Source organism: Diuraphis noxia, unplaced genomic scaffold (genome assembly GCF_037042655.1).
Source record: "Diuraphis noxia isolate RWA-SAM2 unplaced genomic scaffold, SU_Dnox_SAM2 contig0005, whole genome shotgun sequence".
NCBI lineage: Eukaryota > Metazoa > Arthropoda > Insecta > Hemiptera > Aphididae > Diuraphis > Diuraphis noxia.
In genome coordinates, this window is record NW_028301715.1 from 9,477,222 (window position 1) to 9,498,100 (window position 20,879).

Sequence of the window (20,879 nt, forward strand, 5' to 3'; positions counted from 1 at the left end):
AAAATAATATTTTAAAAAACAAAACTGAGTTTTTGTAAAAAAAAACAAAAAATGGAAATAATAATAAATAACGAGTGACAAAAGAATTAAAATGAAATTTACTATCATAAAGCGTTATTACCTCGAAATAAAGATACAACAGCTCACGTGGGTGAAGCGGATTTCGAGTTACAATCGAGTTCGTATAAATTTTAATAAAACAAAATTATATTTGTCCACTTGAATTGTTTCGAAAATAAAAAACGTAAATTTCAACAAGCACGCAGACGCATAAATGCATAATAATAATATACCGGTTGCTATTATGAAAAGTGTAATATAATATATATTATGCAAAATATTTGGTTCATGTTGAATCATCACTAATGATGATGATGGATATATTTTTGCAGATGAACGAAAATTGGGTGATGAATAAAAAAAACAATTTACTATTAATGTTCTAAAATGGCAATTTAAAAATAATCGCCTATTGAAGTGAATGTGTTAAAACCTTAATAAGCCGAGGCCAGGTTAAATAATAGTAATAGTTAATTTTTATGAACCGAAAAAATCAATCAATGTAAACCAAAATCCATTAAAACGTTACTGAACAATCGGATAGACATAAAAAAAAAAAAACGGTTTTTTTGTTCTCCACTTATTCCTTGGCAACAGCGGCCATTCGGCTAGATATTTTATATTCTTAAGGTTTTAATATCATCAACCCGCGTGCCGGCCATCGCGAGAGCCACTGAAATTTAATTAGTAGTTTCGTTTATATTGTTTCTTCTTCGTTTGACGGCCGTTCCGACAAAGCGAATCGGATTTATCGAGATTTGAACATATTTTCGATTATCAGGTCATTTGGGGTCGAGTACAATCCGAGTGAAATAGATTATATTATTGTTAAATGGTAATAATTTACTAATAACTGCACACCACAACAATAATAATTATTATTATATAACCTGTAGATGTCAATACGACACATAAGGCTGCAAGCAAAAGACGTTTAATTGTTTTATCGCATGACTTCATCTCTGGACTGGTTTTTCGTGAGTGTATAACAACATTATAAAACCATTCAATTCATTGACAATGGTTTTTTTTTTTTTTTTTTCAAAAAGAAATAGGTACAAACGGTAATAGTACACAACATAAAAATCCAAACACTGATACATTTCTTTGTTCCTTATATTTAAATAAAGACCACTACAACAGCCAATTAAAATAGGATTTTTTTGATTTTTTACAGCAACTATCGACTCGCACGGGTTGTCTCGTCATACGGAAAATTTCAGAATTACGCGAATATTATGCTGCTTAGACGGCATTATGTATGTCCACGCCGCAGTATACAAGTCGACTACATAGAACTGATTATTATTATTTTAGTAATTAGTACCGCCTATAGCTACGAATAGTGTTTTTTTCACCGAAAAATGTCATTTGTAGTCTAATACAACTTTACTGATGACGACTCGCACGAGTCATAACAAGTTTAACAGTACTTTACGGCCGCGGTTACTGAAATTTAATTTTACTATATTATAATATATTATTGTCCAAACATAATATGAACAAATATTGTTTAATATAGTCCGAGTTGCACGGAAAACGTATTGATTTAATAGTTCAATACAATTTAATGGACCAATCGTGGGCCACCAAATCTTGTTTAACAGAACACTTTTAGCTCACTGTTAATCCGTCAAATCGACCCGTTCATGCGATCCGGCAACACAGTACGCGCATCACTAAAATATTCGAATCGATGAAATTTGTTGTTTCATTACGATTTTAAAACCTCGCGTTGGTCTAAAATGAGATATTATAATGAAAACACGTTTGGGTTTGAACTATTTCGGATGCGCCCGTCGTCGTCGTTTAGTCAATAATATTACTTAACCATGTCATAATATTATTACCACGATGCGTAACCGCGATATACCACACACGGACACGGTTGATCATCGATTGACGTCGACACGCGCCATGGCTTATTAATACGGTTCACGTCACTCCACCAGTTCCATCACGACATCCAACCAGGTATATATTATTTCAATTCAAAAAATCGTTTGTAGGTGTGTATAACTTATCGCAGTTATACAAGTGCATATCATGTGCAGCGACATTGTGACTATTCATAAATGATTACGATTATTGAGTGTTCGCAATATCGCTAGCGTAATTAATTGGGCACAGGCACTATTGTTCTCTCGTTATTGTCCACATAATAATATCTATTATAATATCAATGCAATATTAACCTACCTAGATGAAGAGGTGAAATTTATTCATGTGTGGCAGGTGGCCAATCTCTGTACTGCAGCTGAATCGATTCTGAAAATTATTTCCCCAATAATTGAAAACCATCCCATCTTTGCGTACAATATTATGTTATTATATTATATATATATATAATTGTTATAAAAGTATAAAATTATGATTTAAAAAAAAATTCAGTGGTTTTATATGCATTATAAGATATGAGAAAAAGTTTAATTATTATGATTAAGATATTACGGGTTATTCACAAAGCATAATTTTTATATCGCTAAGGAAAGTATAAAAAATATCAGTTTTACGCCACGATACTCGGCTAAGCACCTCCTTAAGTGGTGTTCATTAAATTCTTTAGCAAACATCTTAATAACTATTGGTCAGCTCAAAATTTAAAAAAAAACTTACTGACCTGCAACCTGTTGTCACATGATAAAATATAAATTTATCGGTAATAAATAACAATGATGGGAGATTCTTATAGCTATGGATAGAGCACATGGCATTGGTATAGACCGCATACTTTGCTCATATTTATAGTTAAGTAGTACACAAAAGTACAAAACTGAGGTAGCCGCATTTATGAAGATTTGAAAAAAGAAAAATAGTTAAAATACGTGGGCATATATTATTATGCTCCATTGGCCTATGAAATACGATCGACGGCGATTTAAACAATCAAGATTATTGTTTTTTTTTTTTTTTTTTAATCACAAAAAAAACACTAAATTATTACTATTAAATTTACCACGCCGAATATTGTGCTGCGGGGTCGTACAATTTTCCTAGGACATTATTCCCTTAAGCAATTATCATACTTTTACAGTGTTTTTTTTACCTACATACCAGATATACCGGTACGTCCGGTACACAATTGTAGTGTACCACACACATTAACTTTTTAATAGTTACCGAAACTGATGTTGAATACAATTTTATTTCGGTGTTAATGAATCACTGTTGACAGACGTAATTTCGATTGTAACGTTGTCGTTTGGTCAAAGTAGATTTCCGTGTAAACTATTTTTACGCGTATAAGTCCTATCGCTCCTCCTTATCGTTTTGCTCCAAACGTTTATGTCCATTAACAGTTCGACGCATTAAAAACTTCTTCTGCTTCTTCTTTTTATATGGAAATTATTATTAATAGACAATTGCGATCCGTATAGAGTTTCAGATGTGTTCTGAGCGACTATAAATTAAAACGGAGATAAAGTAAAATTAGTATTCCTATAATTAGGCAGTCACGAGATATAAAAATTTAGACAACTAAATGAAATATTATTTTATATTATTTTTGTGTCATGAAAATATTATAAAAAAATGTTATTTCGTGCTCAAAAATGTATATTCAAAACATTCGACTATATCATTATGGTGAGTTGAAGTTAAGTTTCAAATGTTTCCATTCATATTTCGTATGTGTTGCTACTGGTATACCTAAATTACGATTCTTACGAACCCTAACAACAATATTTACGTTCAATTTTTCAAACATATATGACGTGTTTGATTATTTAATCGAATTTATTGGCTTCAATTTATTTACAAAAATAAATTAAATAAATAGTAATCAATTTAATTTCCACTCTGATCAGAATCCAAAACAGCTATAAACTTGTATAAAAAGTTAAACAGACCAAAATCAAAAACTCAACTCAAACAACGGAAGACACGTGCCGCTGCTGCTGCTTTTATGAGTTGCTACATTAGAAGATGTTGTACCTACCTAGTGTTACAAATAGTCAGAGTCAATATTTTACTTACCTAAAATGTTTAGGTATTTGTTGTAGTAGTTGTATTTAGGTCGTCAAGATGACATAGGTACTGAAGTTGCTACCATTGGACTAGAGTTTTAGGCATTCTACCTCTTTGACGGCGTAAAAAGTCGCAAAATAATACATGACCATCAGTACGATTCACCTGATGAATATAAATGATTATTATTACGTAATAATAATATTATAAATCAGTTGGTCAAAGTGTTGTTATTAGACATAAACCAATAATTGAATTGGTTGTGTTTACGATTGATGATTATCATCGCATAATGTAATATCTCTGACTTATGATATTTATAGTGTATTGAATAATTCTCAAAAATAGATGAGAAATTAGATTAGCATACCTACCTACTTATCCCTGACAGAAATTCGTAATTAAAATATTATTATTATGATATTATATAATCGATGAAACCATAATAAAAGTATTATTTATAAAAACAATGTTGGTTTATGTTTAGAATGATATTTTTTGAACAAAAAATCTGCTCTTTTGATCAATAAATTGATTCGATGCATTTCAAATTTCACCAAACAATCAAATAATGCTTTCAATCAATACAAACAGTCAAGGTCTAGCAAAAATGTATTGTTTTATAAACATATTTGCTTTAATTTAAAGCAAAATACTCCCAAGATTTATGATATTACCCATTTTATGTATCTTCAACTGCCTCAATTATCAGCACGACCACCTATAGCTATATTGCCCAACGATTTTAATTCATTCAATATCCATGTTGACATCAAAAATAATATATTATATTCTCATCTCGACAAAAATGTGTTTAATATTTTACTTCCCGGCGGCGTATTATCTTTGTTCAAGTCACAAGTGTATAATTTTTGTTTCGTTTTATTTATTACTTATAGTTTATAAACTATAATTTTTCAGATGATTTTTAACTCGGCATAATATTTTTAATTGTAAAATCCAACGATTATTGTCGTACATAGTTCAAATAAATACAAACAAAATAATTATTATAATAACATGAAAAATAATCGTTTCAAAGTTACCACTGGGTATCTTCCCTAATCTCATTACTCATATTATTCTTATTTCTCACCTATCAAACCTACTTATTTTACTAAGGAAATGTATAGATTGTAGATTACTTCAAATAAATTAAAAAAAAAAAAAAATCTATTCGTAATATTCGTTATAATATTAAGTTTAACTATTGGGTAATTTCTTGATTAAAATTAATTCATATAAATAAAAAAATAATTTAACCTAAACCACATAATACACTAATTTTAAATATCATTACAGATTGTAAAATAAATTGTATTAATTAATGTAAAAAAAAAGTGCATTATGATTAACTTAAGATATATTTCCGTACGGTAAGTCATATTATATTGTAATACGTGTAGGTACCAAATGTAATGATCGCTAATAATAATAATGATGAAAAATTCTTCCAGTGACATACGAATATACTTATAATAAAGGAATGTCAACAAAGGTGGCGTCAAAAGTGGACATCTTATTATTGCACAAAATTAAACCACATAAAACATAACACTGACAATTGGACATTTCCCTTCGAAATCCTTGGAAATTCGAAGTAATAACAACCAGACCGAGAATAGGACACACAAAAATCTCTCGCAGTTTTCTAACGTCAAGGGAAGAACCTCCAATATGCACAACCTGCGGTGTTCAAGTAACCATCGAACACATCCTCGCCGATTGCCGAACATATCTCAATATCCGAACAAGCTTCAGACTGCCCGAATCATCACTTTCAGAAATATTAAACAACCTTCCTCAATCCATTACCAACATCATACAATTCATCGCAGCCGCCAATCTACAAAATTTAGTATAATTTAGATACAGATACAATTCATGTAATTTTTTTCTTTTTTATATATATTTCTCGCTGTAAACCCAATGGCCCATGTTGCCGAGGGTATCATCAATGGAAAAAAAAAAAAGAAAAAATGATGAAAAAAAATTAAATACACTTTGTTAAACGTCAGAATGTTGTAAAGTCGGGCACACGGGCGTGACCTCGCGGACGTACAATGAGATACAAAATGGTTGACGGCTATTGCACTTGAGGGCGCCACGATTATACGAGTAAACGAGTCACCGCGATCCATATTTAGGACTTGGCAAAAATTATTGTAAAAGTTACTCACCGAATTCACGAGAAACAATATTATGTTTCAAGCTAACGACCACCCGCGGAGGTACCTCCATAGACTCGTTTTAAGTTTCGATTGTCATCAAAAATCTATGTATTGAAAACAGGTAAAACCGTTTTCCGATAATTATTTGGGCTTATTTAAGTTCAACATATAAATTAACAAATATAATTTATAAATAAACTCATCTGTTCGGTGACCAACGTAGTTGGTCAATAGCTATAAATAATCACCTCTTAACATAAAATTCATAATATCCATAATAATACCATTATTTATATAAATAGCATTAACTTATATTAGCCTTCCTACTTATACCTATTATATCGCGTCTGTATAATAGATTGTAAATATCTATTTTTTATAAATAAAACACATGTTTCTGACGCGATACCAAACGCTTCAAAAACTATATTGATTTAAAAATTATAATAATAAAGCATATATCTTTGTGAATATAAATGTGATCACAGTAATTTCCAATGTTAGAATTGACAATTATTATTCAAATGTATGAATATTATTTCATATTATACTATTACACATGTGTAGTGTTAGAAGTACACAAAAAAACGTGAAATATTGAATTTTTTTCTAACACAATATTATTAATGATGATTATTTATCAATAACCTAATCAAAGTAATTTGACCATCACTAATGAGTTGTTAGTAACTGTTTTCGCCTAATTTTATAAAATTGAGAAGGTATAGGTAAGTTATGACAATAATTATACGTAAAAATAAAAACTTATTTACAAAAATATAATATACATATTACATTATAATACTGAAATATCTCACGCATTTAAAATATTTCATGAAATTTTCAAACGCGATACACATCATACGAGTAATTATTAGAATAACGACGTATTATCCGTAGTATTAGTTTAACGGTGAATTTATATTTTCATGAATAATACCATAAATTGTTCGTTACTGCGCATTATACATTAATATTTACTATACCCGAAAGCTTATTCAAAATATTTTGACAAATTTTATGATATTAAAGCCATCACCTATTCACTCCGTTGTATATAGTACGCCGGCACTGATTTGAGTGGATGATAGCGATATATAGTGATATTAATAACATTTTAATTTATCGTAGATTTGTGAATAATTATGTGTGATTTGTTTCTTGGACAAATATATTTGCCGATAAATTCAAAATGAGTACGGTTAATAAAAAAAAAATAGCGTTGCCTATAATCTATATAAAACCCCTAAAGTAGCGAATGTGTACAGAGTCCTCCTAAGGAGTTTAAGGTGTTTGGGAACACAACATATTATGTTGCCAAAGAATTATTTGAAAAGCAATTTTTGCCATCAGTTTTATAGTGTCCTGCGTTTAGCTTCAGGCCAATAAATATGAACCACAATCGAGCGACTATACATATGTATGTACACCCATGGAGGACGGCGAGATATAGGTACTATTCATTATATTATTTATATCTAACATCATATTTTTCACCCATAATCGAACGAATCGATAAAGGGTTAAACTTTTATTGTTTATAATTATATTTTTTTTTTAGATTTCAAACAGATTCTGGGATTGAAATATCTGGACTTTGAGGTCCTATAATCTTATATACGGTAAAACCTATACTGTATCTTTGGTTTAAAAATTGATCTGTTAATTCATATCGCCAATGAACACCTTTACTTTGATATATGAAATAATGTGTAAGTTTATACGACTCATGTACACACACGCACACACATGTGCGCGCGCGTATTTTGTCAACCAGTAAGGCAGTAAATATAATATTTTGTTTTATTTTGGTGGGTAGTTATTTCTTTTTCGTAAATGTTACAATATATTAATAAAATAATACTCAGATAAATCAAATAAATAAAAAGGTATAAAATCCAAAACCATATTGACGAAAAAACAATGGTCGTCTCGTAATAAATCTCGATTAATATTGAATATCTATTTAGCAATAGGATTTCACGTTTTATGTCGAATTTCGTCCTCGAAACGTGACCGGTTGTATATGTTTGCTAATAGTAAACGTACTCGTAAAATGTATCTTTTCTAGGGACACAAGTACGTACCTATATGCATTACTCGGCAGTATTTCTCGCTTGAATACGATAGTTTCCGTTGAGAATTATTAGTGCTGCATCCGTTCGCTTGAATAACCAATGAAAACATCATATAAGTAAGTAAATTGTAGTGGTTTTTTTTTTTTTTTTTTTAATACAATAATATTTTTTGTATAAAAAGTCTGTCTTTGAAAATTACGTGTCTCGAAATTATTTCTAGGTCGTCAGGTTTTATCGTGTTGGACTTGTTGTCGTCGGCTCTGAACCTATAGAAAATAGATAAATTCCTTTTGATATTTTATTTGTTTAGCTTCCCGACCACAATTATACGTCATCGTTATCAATCTATATAAACAACGAATAAAAACACAGTGGTCAATTTGAATTTTATAAATAACAAATGGAAGGTTTTATTTAAAATTTACACGTACAGTTGAAATACAAAATATACATTGGCACTATTAAAGATTTACATATAAACGCGTCGGGGTTCTGATATAATCGGCACAATATTCGCCGTCGTATACGCGCGTAAATAACATTTTTTTAAAAATTTTTTCTCCATTACATTACATAATAATAATAATAATAATAATAATAATATAATAATACAGATATAATCATAATAATATATTGTAATAATATAGTAATACGATATTAAACCGTCGACGACGAGTAGAGCACAATAATAAAATATACGTACCGTTGTCGTACGACAATAATCACAATAATCATTATTATTGTTGCGACGCCGAAATGTATATGCGACTCGTATATTATGGGTATATAGGTCGGAAATGGGCGAATGATATTGTAATGATATGTTTCGCTCCCGTGGACCTGGGTGTACGTGAATCAGTGGTAGGAACGGGGGGTTAATTTTGATGGGGAGGGTGACAATAAAAGTACAACACGACGGTAATATAACTATTCACCGCGGCATGATGGGAGGCGATGGAAACGAGGTAAGTTACCACACTTCGACACGACGTCATAATAATAGTCGTAATATGCAATACTATTGTTATAACGGATGTCCGAATCGCCGGTGAACGACACCGATCGACGGCGAGCGTGACAAACACACATAACATTACGTCATTACGACGCAAAGGTATTTTTTTTTTTTCTAATACACCCTAACACATCACAAAAATAATATTTTTATAATATAATTTGAACGCTATTCGTCGTACGGCGATGGGGTCGGGCGCGCTCTGCCCCGGGTTGGCGGCGGCCGAGGTTGTCGTCGTTTTCTGTTTTTAACGAAAATCGGTCGAAAAAAACTTCACGAGATGTTTTGCATGCTCCCGACAGTGCTTGCCTCGGTGTAGCACGGTGACCTCTGCTGCTGACCGACCACGTCCGGCGGCGAGCAGTCTCGGCCGTATCCGTTGGCATAGCTGTTGGTCATGGGTCCGATGATTGTCGGGTCTACGTAGTGATAGCCGTTGGACGAACACGTGGTGCGCATCTGAAACGACGACAGGACACAGGTCATTAGGAAAGTCGTGTCAAATTTTAAGAGGGGGATGGTATAGTGAGGAGAAGGGAAGGTGCAATGAGAATTGTCAACCTTCAGTCTTTGTGTGCAGCTGTAGGTAGGTATAATATGATATAAGACAAATATATAAGTCGTACGATTGTTAGTGTTTTTTTTTTCTGTGATGTTTGCAGTCCAAAAGTGTCATTAAAGGGTGGATTATAATATTTTCATCAATTTTGTTCCTATTACAAATTATATTATATTCGATAAATAAGCTTCACGCGCTCTATACGTCTCATCATGTTATTTTTCAATAGATTATAATTTATATTATAATTTTAAATAAAAAAATGATAAAAGAAGTATAATCACAAATAGACCACATGAATTTTAGTTCTCGGGGAGATTAACGTATTAGTTTTCAAAGAAATGTTAGTGCTCGGTAATTCTATCAATTTAATTCCCCTGTTCGCATAACACGGAGGTTGGAATAATTGTGCTGTGTCAAACGTAGGTAGTATTTGTATAAATTTATAGAATTATTCTGTATTTATGTGAAACAGATAAAAAAAAAATAGCTAAGTTCAAGATTGGCTTTACATAGAAACATCAACATAAATATTGATAATATATTATTTTCATTTTTTTTTCTCAAATTACATACATAACAATAAAATGCATAAAACTGAATAAAAATTATCTTCTTTCCGTAAGCATATCTTGCGTTGAAGGTAGAGAGTTAACTAAAAAAAAGTTGAATTAATTTTTATATATTGTTATAATTAATCTTAATAAATTTTGCTTATATGATTTTACGATAATTTATGTTAGTCACTATGTTTATTTTATATTTTATTTACAGCTCCTGATACAACACAAACAATTCTAAATCGGTCAAAAGATAATATTTTCGATAAATTTTTAAGTTTAAATACCTACTCAAGTCAGGAGTACTTGTTTATTTTCAAAAGTTTAAGCATTTTATAACGATTTTAGTTCCTCCCTCTCTTCATAAAACTAAGTAAGATACGCTCCTGAATCCAAGATTTATCTATTTAAATCCAATTGTATAGAATTTTAATTTTATACGAAGATTATTTTTTACATTTTAGGATTTTAACAGATAGGTATCGACGGTATCGTTTATATAATATGAATATTAACATAGACATTACACATCCATTAAATTCGTATTTTCGAGAATATTTTAGTGGTGGCGTATTTGTGGGAAGGTTGCTTACCAGGGCTCGCTGCCTAGACGAATATGGTGGGTAATTATTGAATCTCGAACCGCTTTTGTTGCTGTGGTGAGACACTTCGCTGAACGTTTTCCGGCCACAACCGCTCAGAACGACTGACACAGGAACGCCTTGCATGCTCCCACAATCGTCTACAAACATGATAAATTATAAAATAATAGTAAAACAGCTTTATAATATATCTTTTGAGTTATGTCTCCTCATCAAACGATAACGAGCAGTCAATATCAAACAATTTAATTTTTAAATATAAAATCCGTTGCGCAAACAAAATCTCATATTAATAACATGCACAAGTTATGTCTGATTTTAAACTTTTGAAACCTTATTTTATTTAACGGTTTTTTTTTTCATTATTCGAGGTGATTATATTATAACTATTTTTTTTTTTAAATTTAATATTCATTCAACGCATAGCTATAAAATTTACTCGAATAGCTGGTTGCATACATACTGCTGTTATTATAGGCGTTTTACAAAAGTAATTAAATTTTGTATTTTTTTTTTTTTTTTACTAGAAGTTTATTTTCATTATCACATTTCTAGAGATACGAATAAAAAAATAATTTTAATTTCTTGTTCAATTCATTTTCTAAGTATTTTACAATGGTATTGATCGTTGTGTCTTACATATTCAATAATTTTGAGTTACTAAAAAATAAACTTAATACTATTCTAGTTTATTTTTATAATATAAAATCGTTTTTAATGTATTAATGAATAATATTTATTTTCATAAAACATATGTGTACCTGCGCAGCCCTGACAGTCGTTATTACTCGAACAACAGCTGTACCCACTTTCAGAATAGACGTTCTGATTACGGTTATAAATATTGGCTGAAGCGTAAGCTGTGTCATCGGAATTGCGCCTCATCTGAAGAAAAAATAATATAATTATCAATTTAGTCAATCGCGTAGATTTGAAATTGGTTAAATTTCAAAATCATATTTATTTTATTTTTATTACATTTCTAGAACTCGAGTTTGACACTAGCGTAGTCGTGGCGTAAGGTGCTGGGGACGACAGTTCGCGATCCTTTAAAAATGTACTCATCGTGTTCGGATTCACTTCCGCATAGTCGGCAATTTCCGGCAAGAGCTGTTGGCTTGAATCTTTTTCGTTACTATCAATATCATGATGCATCCTGGAAAATATTCAGATTAATAGTATTTTTATTCCCTCCTCCGAAACATTATGAAAACGAATATTATGAATATTATTATGATAAATACCAATTGGGTTTATGACACGAGTTGGCGTCGATGAAGAGACACCGTTGACTGTTCGACACGCTGTGTTCGGATTGCAAAAACGACGCTACCTGTCCTCGGTGAGACACGTCCAATGTGGTTTTGAAACCAGACGTATATGACAATTTGTTGGCAGGGTTTAACGAATCTAAACAGGCGCGTGGTTAGTCAATTTTCCAAAACGCGTGCATCGTGGCGAATGAAAAAAATACCAAAAACATAGTCACCTCCTAAGTGGGACTTTTTTGCGCCCAACTGACGGTATCTGACAAAAAGCACGGCGGCTAATAGTATGACCATAAGTGTTATGACTCCGGCCAACAACAGAATGAACCACGGTTCGGCAACAAATTCTTTGATTTCTTCGTGATCAATGACTGCGTCGTTAAATTGACTAAACAATATTGAAAAATGCCACAGTTAATATTAAATTGTTTATACAACATAAAGGCGTTTGATTAGAAAAAAAAAATACGAGTCTTAGTGTGGTGATCATACTTTATTTGGTTCATAGAGTCCGTCGGAAGTATGATCGAATCAGTGTATGGGCCGAAACCGACTTTCGTCGCTGCCGCAATCATGACCTTATACCGTACACCCGACGTGAGGTTGGTCAGGAGTAGAGTGGGTGTACTGGCACTGACCGTCACGTTGCTCAGCACGTCCCAACTGGCACCGCCCTGTATGACTACCTGGTAACTGGTAATGACACCGTTGTGCGAGTTGTCCGGTGGTGGATTCCATTTAAGGTACACCGCGCTGGAGTTGTACGCAGTCGGTTCGACGTGTTGAGGCGCTTGAGATGGACCTACGACGAAAAAAAAATTATATTTGACAAGTGTTCGGGTATAGTAATAATTAGCCTCGGATAACATAATTTAATAATTTTTGTATTGTCCTTACAGTCTTCGTAAGTTTTTGCAGTTCTTGAATTTGACGGTCGACCTTTGATGTGTCTGTAGTACGGCACCAAGAAAAATAGATATGTGACCGACGGCTGTAGCGAGTTAATCACGTACGCCCCCGATAGCTCAGTGGCGTTCGACAAGATTTTCATGAAAGTTACATTTTGGCCGGTCATGTTCTTGCTGCGGTAGTATAGATAAAAACCTTCCAAAAACTCTCCGTTGAGGATCTGAAACGATGATTCATAATTATAGTTTACTGATAATAATGGTTGCTGGTCGCCGCCTGATGGACCAGATGCGGCGGGTTATCTGACTTACCTCCCAGAAAAGTTTTATAGAAGTTGAGCTGACCGTCTTGATGTCGATGAGGTCTACGATATGACCACCGAACAGAGTAGACTTGGCGATGGACATGTCGTGGGAAAACGAAATGCTCTGACGGTATTCTGTGGGCAATGAAACGCGGTTGGACAGGTGGCTAGGCGCAGATAGGCCGTGAGAGTTTTCAGCGCGCACCACGAACAAGTAAGACTGGCCAGGTTTTAAGAACGACTGCGTGTAGTGAGTCGAGTGCAGTCTCCGAACCAACGTCACCCATCCCACGTTGTCGACGCATGAGAACATTTCCACCTAGAAAATCAAAATATGCCAATGACAAACGGACAAATCACATCACCGATATATTATACACCAGTGGTGCGCAAACTATTTTATCCACACCACCAAATTTATTTATTTTGATCATTTGACCCCTTTCCTATAAATATTTAATATTCATTTAATTTAATTAATCCAAAAAATTAAAACAGAAACAGAGCTTTATTATATTTAAAATTAAAAAAAAAAAATACAGAAATAATTATTATAATTAACATCTTAATATTTTAAAATTAAAAAATTACTGTCTCTGTCTGATCTAATCCTAATGAGTTTAAGGAATACCTGTTCTTGCATTGTAGATATGATTGATTCTATATTTGATTAGATATTTGACAAAGCTACATTTAAATCTGCTTCGACAATTAATCTGAAGCCATAATTGTTTTTAATTATTGCTAGTGTTGAAAATTATGTTTTGGATGAATAAATTTATGCAAAATGAAGTAAAATCGATATGGTTTGTTTTGATCATTCCGTATTTCAGTTTATATATTATAAAATATTAAAATAGTGAAAGAATCTACATCAATTTGTTTTGAAATTTGTTACACATATGATTTTGTAAGATATCAACACCTCCAAAAATGCGTGTGCCATAACAAAATAGTGCATTGTGTACCTACTGAAAAATTGTACCTCAGTCGTCCACGATGTCCTAGGAATGCAGTACCCCGTGGATTATATTATTAACAAAATATTCCTAAGTGTTTGGAATTATCACCCTCCCCCCCTTTGTATTCTATGTTAACCCATTGAAAGTGGTGTACTAGAAGAACACTTTGCGTACCTGATAACCAAGAAGCGGTGACGATCCGACCTTGCTGCTACGACCCCAAGACAGTGTGACGGCTGTATCCGTGTGATTTATGACAACGGGTGTACTCGGAGCACTGGGGAACGTTGACGAGTCCGGTGACCTAAAGAATCCCACGTTGGGATTTTTCGGTGATTCCATTTTCAGTTCGGCGCTCCACGTGGCCTTACCGTTGACGGAAGACGCAACGCATGTGTAAACACCGTTGTCGCTCTTTTGTAAATCTGAAAGCACACGATGGTTTTAATTTTGTCATTTTTTTCTACGATTATTCCCCTCATTTAATGTGCTTATTCATACCAACCAGCCTACGAATTCACTCATTACTTTCACTAACTCCATTAAACTTTAAAAGTTTAATGTAGGTATACAAACGAGTCATACTCGATAATTTAGTAATATGTTTTTTTTTTTTAATTTTACTGATATATTAAAAAAAATTCAATTCAATACACGATGACGTTTTCCATATGCATATCCGAGGATACTCACTCATTATTTGAAGTGTGCCGGATTCGGTGATGTTGATCCTAGCGATTTCCGTTGACAACGGGGAATCGTCCTTGTACCACGTGATCACTGGCTGAGGATTTCCGATAGCTTTGCATACTAGATTACCAATCGAACTGTACGGCAGCGTCTGATTTGCGGGTCCATATTCGATGATTGGTGGTAAGAACTCGTCGTACGCGGCTGCCGCCACTGTCAACGTGGCTCGCCACTCGTCCGATCCCGCCTCGTTGATTGCCGAACACATGACCACCAGCTGGTCGTGTTGTTCTTTTCTGACGTTCTGCAACAATCGTGTAGATACCAGTGTTAATAACAATAATAATTGTGAAAAAAAAACATTTCGCCGAAAATCGGAGTGTTTCAGAGAACGCTGTACGACTCGACGTAACAGTATTATAGGTGTCATAAAATATGTTGAAAAACTTACATGTACGACCAGCGTGGACACGGAATCTTTAGTGTCTTCGGCGTGGAATTCGTTCCAGCTCTCCTCGGGGAATAGCACGGTATCGTTGTCTTGTAATGACCAGAAAATCGTTGGTTTGGGATTACCCCTGACACCGCACTCGAATACTGCATTGCTACCGGCCGACACGTGTGTATCCGCAGGCCTTTGGGCGATTAACGGGACAGCTGAAATGGGACCGAACAAAATGTTAGTATCAGAAAGAATATCATGCAAATATATATGACGCACTATATTGTGTGTTACACTTCCGATCAACTTTGTGTAAAATTATATGGTAGATAAAAAAAATACCGTAGTATGCAATGTATTACAGATAATAATTTTGAAGGGTTATAGTGTGAATTTTTAATTTTTTTTAAGTTAATATTAAGGTACAGACTTAAAAAAAAAATTACAAATACTTATCAATCTTTATCCAATCGCTTTATTTAAATAATGTCGTTCTTATTAGATACTCCCTACAATTAGATGACTTCGTCGAGTAACCCAAATCAATCAATAAATTAATTATTTCATAAAATCGTAGAATTAAAAAACAATTTCTAGCACAACTCGCAAGTCAAACAGGAAATTTGGTTTGCTGCTACTTCCGATAAAGGGATTTTAAGTTGTTTGATTGGGGTGAATGCACATATTCAATGTTTTGTAGTATTGAGGGTAAAGGGTAAACACTTATTTGAATTAATCAAATATCCTTTGATATAAACAAAATATATATATAGTAGTATTTGCTTAGGTATTACTTATGAGTGGAATCAACGCATAGACATTAGGAAAAATGTCTATCAATTGCAACTATTGAATAGTTTTTAATAGAGTTTTGTGTGAGGAGTTACGTAAGAAATTTATGATTAAATTAAAACTAGTAATTCGTGATTCCATCAAATGATTCATTCTTTAAAAAAAAAAACACATTCTACTCAACAGAATATTACAATATAAAATAATATAATACATTATATAAGAGCACTATAAGATGTAAAATGTTTGATTATTGTCATTGCCACACTTTTGTCGTGAGAAATAAATCTCTGGAGTTGTTCGAATACTGAATAAAAGCATTTTAGCGTTTTACATAGTTATACAGAATAAAAGAACTTCAATTTTATCATCGGGTGAAGACGTTTTATAAAAGTTGTTAAAAAGTTTTTGTTTTATTTTTCACAATATAGTTTTACTCACATAAAACAAAATGCGATGGTTTTATACTATACAAGTACATCAAATTATTTTAATTGTTACAACATATTATAATGGCCCTGTGCATAGCAATTATTTTATTAGTGGAAATATATTATTTGTTATTATATTTAATATAAAAATACAGCGTGCTTTAATGATTACAAAACTATAGTTAGGTATAATAAATAATTGTACAAATTCCAACAAAATTTATTATGACACCTGCTACCTACGTAACATAATAGTATAACACACTGATTCCGAGTCGAACAAATGCGTTTAATGTATGTAGATAATTAGAAATTATTATAAAATGGAAAACGTCATTTTTGAATAATTTACCAAATAAATAATAAATTAGATGTAAAGCAATATATGATGTTTCAAACAATTTAACAAGTATTCGGAATATCCACCACATTACGTTATTAAACATGACAAGGGTAAAGCTGTTAATGTTTATAATATATGAAACGTGAAATTGCCACGCTAACATTCAAATGCGACGAAACAAACATATGTTCGATTCGAATGTTCGCCGACCACCGCGTTTCCGGCGACATCCTCTGTGGATTGTAAAACAACCAACTGGCGATTCTAACCGTAGTAATAATAATAGTTATAATTAAACAATATTAAATTGTCCCTAGAAATTTAGAACAAATGGTAAATAAATATAAATTTAATCGATTTTCATTTCAAACGGCTATCATGTTATGATTATGATCGTTGTATTAATATTATTGTTATTATCGTGTAAATAATGAATGTAGGTATATCCAATATCCATAATGCCCACGTGATATTCGATCACACTGTCTGTGCAGCTGTACAGTGTAACACTTGACCACCAAACAAATCGTCATTATACTCAAAGTCGTGATAATATTAAAGTAAATTATCGTAACTACCAATACCACGGTACACGTGCAAAATATTTTCTATTTATGTGTGTAACATTTATCGGACGATTTACTATTCCTCGAATAGCCTCGAATACGCGTCTAAGATTTAATAAATATTTTTTTTTCCGTCCGGCATAATATTGGGTGCATTGTCATGGGAGAGATATTGTCTGCGAATTTCCGGCAGCGTTTCGCGTTTTATTCGTCTTGAGAGACGGTTAGGCGAGGAGATTGACTTTTCGATCGTTTTTCGCCCTCGGACGACCGCCCCACACAGCGGGGGTAGTAAATAACAACAGTATTATTATCGACGAGCCACGAGCGTATTATAAATTATTCGCGTGGCACACAGTGCCAAACAAACTTTTCGGTTTACCCAGAACGAAATTCTCCGATTATCCTGCTGCGGCCCTGGGCGTGGACCTCTGAGTACAAACGGCTCGACTATTAATATGTAGTGTAGCCCTCTTCGGGGTCGACCATTTTCACATTTCGCCCACAAGCGTAAGTATTATTTTCGGTTGATTAAAACGGTAGTGTTTACTATAATTAATACCGTGGTTGGTTCCGTGGTTAGCCACCATGTGACTGAAAAAAAAGTGGTTTATCAGCCGACCATGTATACCCCCACAGCCGGTGGTTATTTTTCTATACTCAAAGATCTACGTTCGTTTTGCCACAAAAATCGTATTGTCGTAATATTTAGTTTTTATACGTGTGAAAAGGAAGTAATATTATTATCTTGAAAAACGCACACGAGTCACTCCAAAATTGAGTAAAACGTACACGTTAACTGCAATTTTTGCTGACATATATATTATTGGATGACTTTCTGGTCCTCGAGTATCTACGCGTATACCTATAGCTTATACGAAAAACGATATTTTTCCGTCAGGCGAAATGTGTGCATTGTCGAATGAGAGATTTGATCGCAGGATATCAGTAACGTTTTGTTGTATTATTCACCTTAACCGTTGAACGCGGGATTGACTTTTCGACTGATATTTTTGCCCCCTCGTCGACCGTCCCACGCAGCGGGGGTGATAAATAACGACAGTATTATTATCGACGACCGTATATTGTTATGTGTACGTGTGGCTAACATTGTCGAACAAAATTTTCGGTCTATACGAAAGTTTTCCGACTATCCTGCGGTCGCCTTGGGTCCCTGAACAGTCTCTAATAATGATGTTATTGTGCAGCCTTCTTCGGGGTCACCGGCGTGCGTGTTTCTTTGGGCTGATCCGATTGCCGTCTGATTAACTAGCGTTGACAACGAGTAATAGTTATACCACGGCAGTGATAATATAGGTTGTATAGTGATGGCAAAAGTCCGTCTGACGACAGTGGTGGTGGGAGGAAAAGCGGTTTATCAATTCGCCCGAACGCACGCGGAGGAGACGGCGGTTGTTTCGGAAGAGTCGAAGACTTCCGTTCGTTTGGCAACGGATACAATAGAAGACTCGCGTTCGGTCGCGAAAATCGTATTCGCAAGAGCGCAGCAAATTTTCTATATGTATAGCTTCTGGTGGTGGCCGTTTGATTAATGCGCGAGCTGCGATCTAGACAGTCTGTGCGCGAAAACGGGACTTTGGTGGTGACGACTGTGGAGGGTGGCGATGAAGAGGACGCTCGCGAAACAAAGGCCGCTGTGAGAGATAATGGGCCGAGCTCGGGAATAGAAGTTGCCGAATTGTTTATATCACTGCGGTGGGTATATACGACACGAGAGAGGTGTGGCTGTATATATATATATATATATATATATATATATACATGTATTATAAGTATAATGTATATACATAAAGGCCCCCCGAGCCCTATTTATATGTGTACGTACATATTATATGTATATATATATACGAATCTAGCTTTATAAGGTTCTTTCAACTTGTGTATATATATATAATATGTATAATGTGTGTGTGTATGTATAAATGTTTTCTTGCCGGTTTCGAGACGGCAACCGTTGCCCCCGGCTGCGCGAAGACGCGTAGATAGGCACATTATATACGTGACCGCCGCTGGGGAGGTGGTGAAAAAAACTCGATGAAAGTTTCAACAGAGAAAATAATTAAAAGCTTAAGACCACCACCGCCCCGCGCAGATTGAGGAGAAAATCGTCTGCGGCGGTGTATGTACGCGTTATTATTATTATAGGTGCGTGGTGGCTTGCGGTAGAAGGGCGGCGCTCCGGCTAGCTAACGAGATAATCACGAAAAAAAAAAGTTTGCGCTTAAAATTCACGTTTATGTACACCGCACACGCACGGCAGCAGTGCTGCAGATAAAAGAAAATACTAGTATAGGTATATCATAAGAATATAATATTATGTTTTTATTGTGTTATATTGTTGTGATGGCGCTGCAAACCATATCGGTGGCTTGAAGTACTATATATTATAAAAACAAAAGATATTTACCGCGTCTACTGTAAATTATAATAACTGTTATTACATGTTTCTGCGTACCTATATTAAAAAACGCACAACCATGCGTAAACTTATCTAGCCAGACTGTTTTCGTGCGGGCTTATATAGGTCTCGTTCGGTGTAGCGATAATAATAATATGGCGAACGGAAAATGCAAAATTTATTAGTAACTCATAAAATGACAATATATACAAATTAAGCGGATGGATTTTACAAAGAAATTCACCATTATGAATTATGATGATCATATTATATATTCAGTTTATATTCTGTAAAGTCATATCTTGAAACATGAGGGGAGGGGGTTAATTTATATTTTCCAAGATTAGGTTGGGTATCGCGGTTTTGCCACTTTTTGCACAATCATATCGCATGACATTTATAAAGTGACGATCGAAAAAAAAATAAGAGCTCAAAGTTGCGTCTTACAATGCACTCAAAAACAAGTTCTGGCAGATATTGTTGGAGTTATAGACAAGTATTATTATTACACGCTGGGACATTAATATTCGATAGAAGGACATAGTTTGGTATAGTTATTTGTGACGTCTGTATAGGACTAGAAAAATGTATTCCAAAAACTCCTTATGTTAAACTTGAATTAAAAAGAAACGGAACATTTTCAAGAAAAAACAGTTCAAATTTGATTCATTCTTAACGTGACATTATTTATTTTACAATACATAAAAAATAAATTCGCTATGAACAGCGTGTGTATGTAATT

General features: G+C 33.6%; 2 protein-coding genes across 3 annotated transcripts in view; one reads left to right on the top strand and one right to left on the bottom strand.

The window, feature by feature from the left end:
* LOC107165019 (nucleolar complex protein 4 homolog B) overlaps positions 1-20,879 on the top strand; it is a 567,342-nt gene that overhangs the window by 209,487 nt on the left and 336,976 nt on the right. The gene's annotated exons all lie outside the window — the stretch shown is intronic.
* Positions 8,655-20,879, bottom strand: part of LOC107166865 (protein sax-3-like) — a 74,051-nt gene continuing 61,826 nt past the window's right edge. The window contains exons 7-18 of one of the 2 annotated variants that reach the window (XM_015515690.2): positions 15,596-15,801; positions 15,148-15,448; positions 14,629-14,879; positions 13,500-13,811; positions 13,177-13,408; positions 12,772-13,081; positions 12,486-12,667; positions 12,256-12,421; positions 11,990-12,167; positions 11,773-11,896; positions 11,003-11,151; positions 8,655-9,749 (exon numbers count right to left, since the gene is read on the bottom strand). In XM_015515690.2, the coding sequence (XP_015371176.2) occupies positions 9,564-9,749; positions 11,003-11,151; positions 11,773-11,896; positions 11,990-12,167; positions 12,256-12,421; positions 12,486-12,667; positions 12,772-13,081; positions 13,177-13,408; positions 13,500-13,811; positions 14,629-14,879; positions 15,148-15,448; positions 15,596-15,801 (2,597 nt within the window). In that variant the 3' untranslated portion in view covers positions 8,655-9,563. The remainder of the gene's footprint in view (positions 9,750-11,002; positions 11,152-11,772; positions 11,897-11,989; positions 12,168-12,255; positions 12,422-12,485; positions 12,668-12,771; positions 13,082-13,176; positions 13,409-13,499; positions 13,812-14,628; positions 14,880-15,147; positions 15,449-15,595; positions 15,802-20,879) is intronic. The other variant, XM_015515692.2, reaches the window with a different exon arrangement.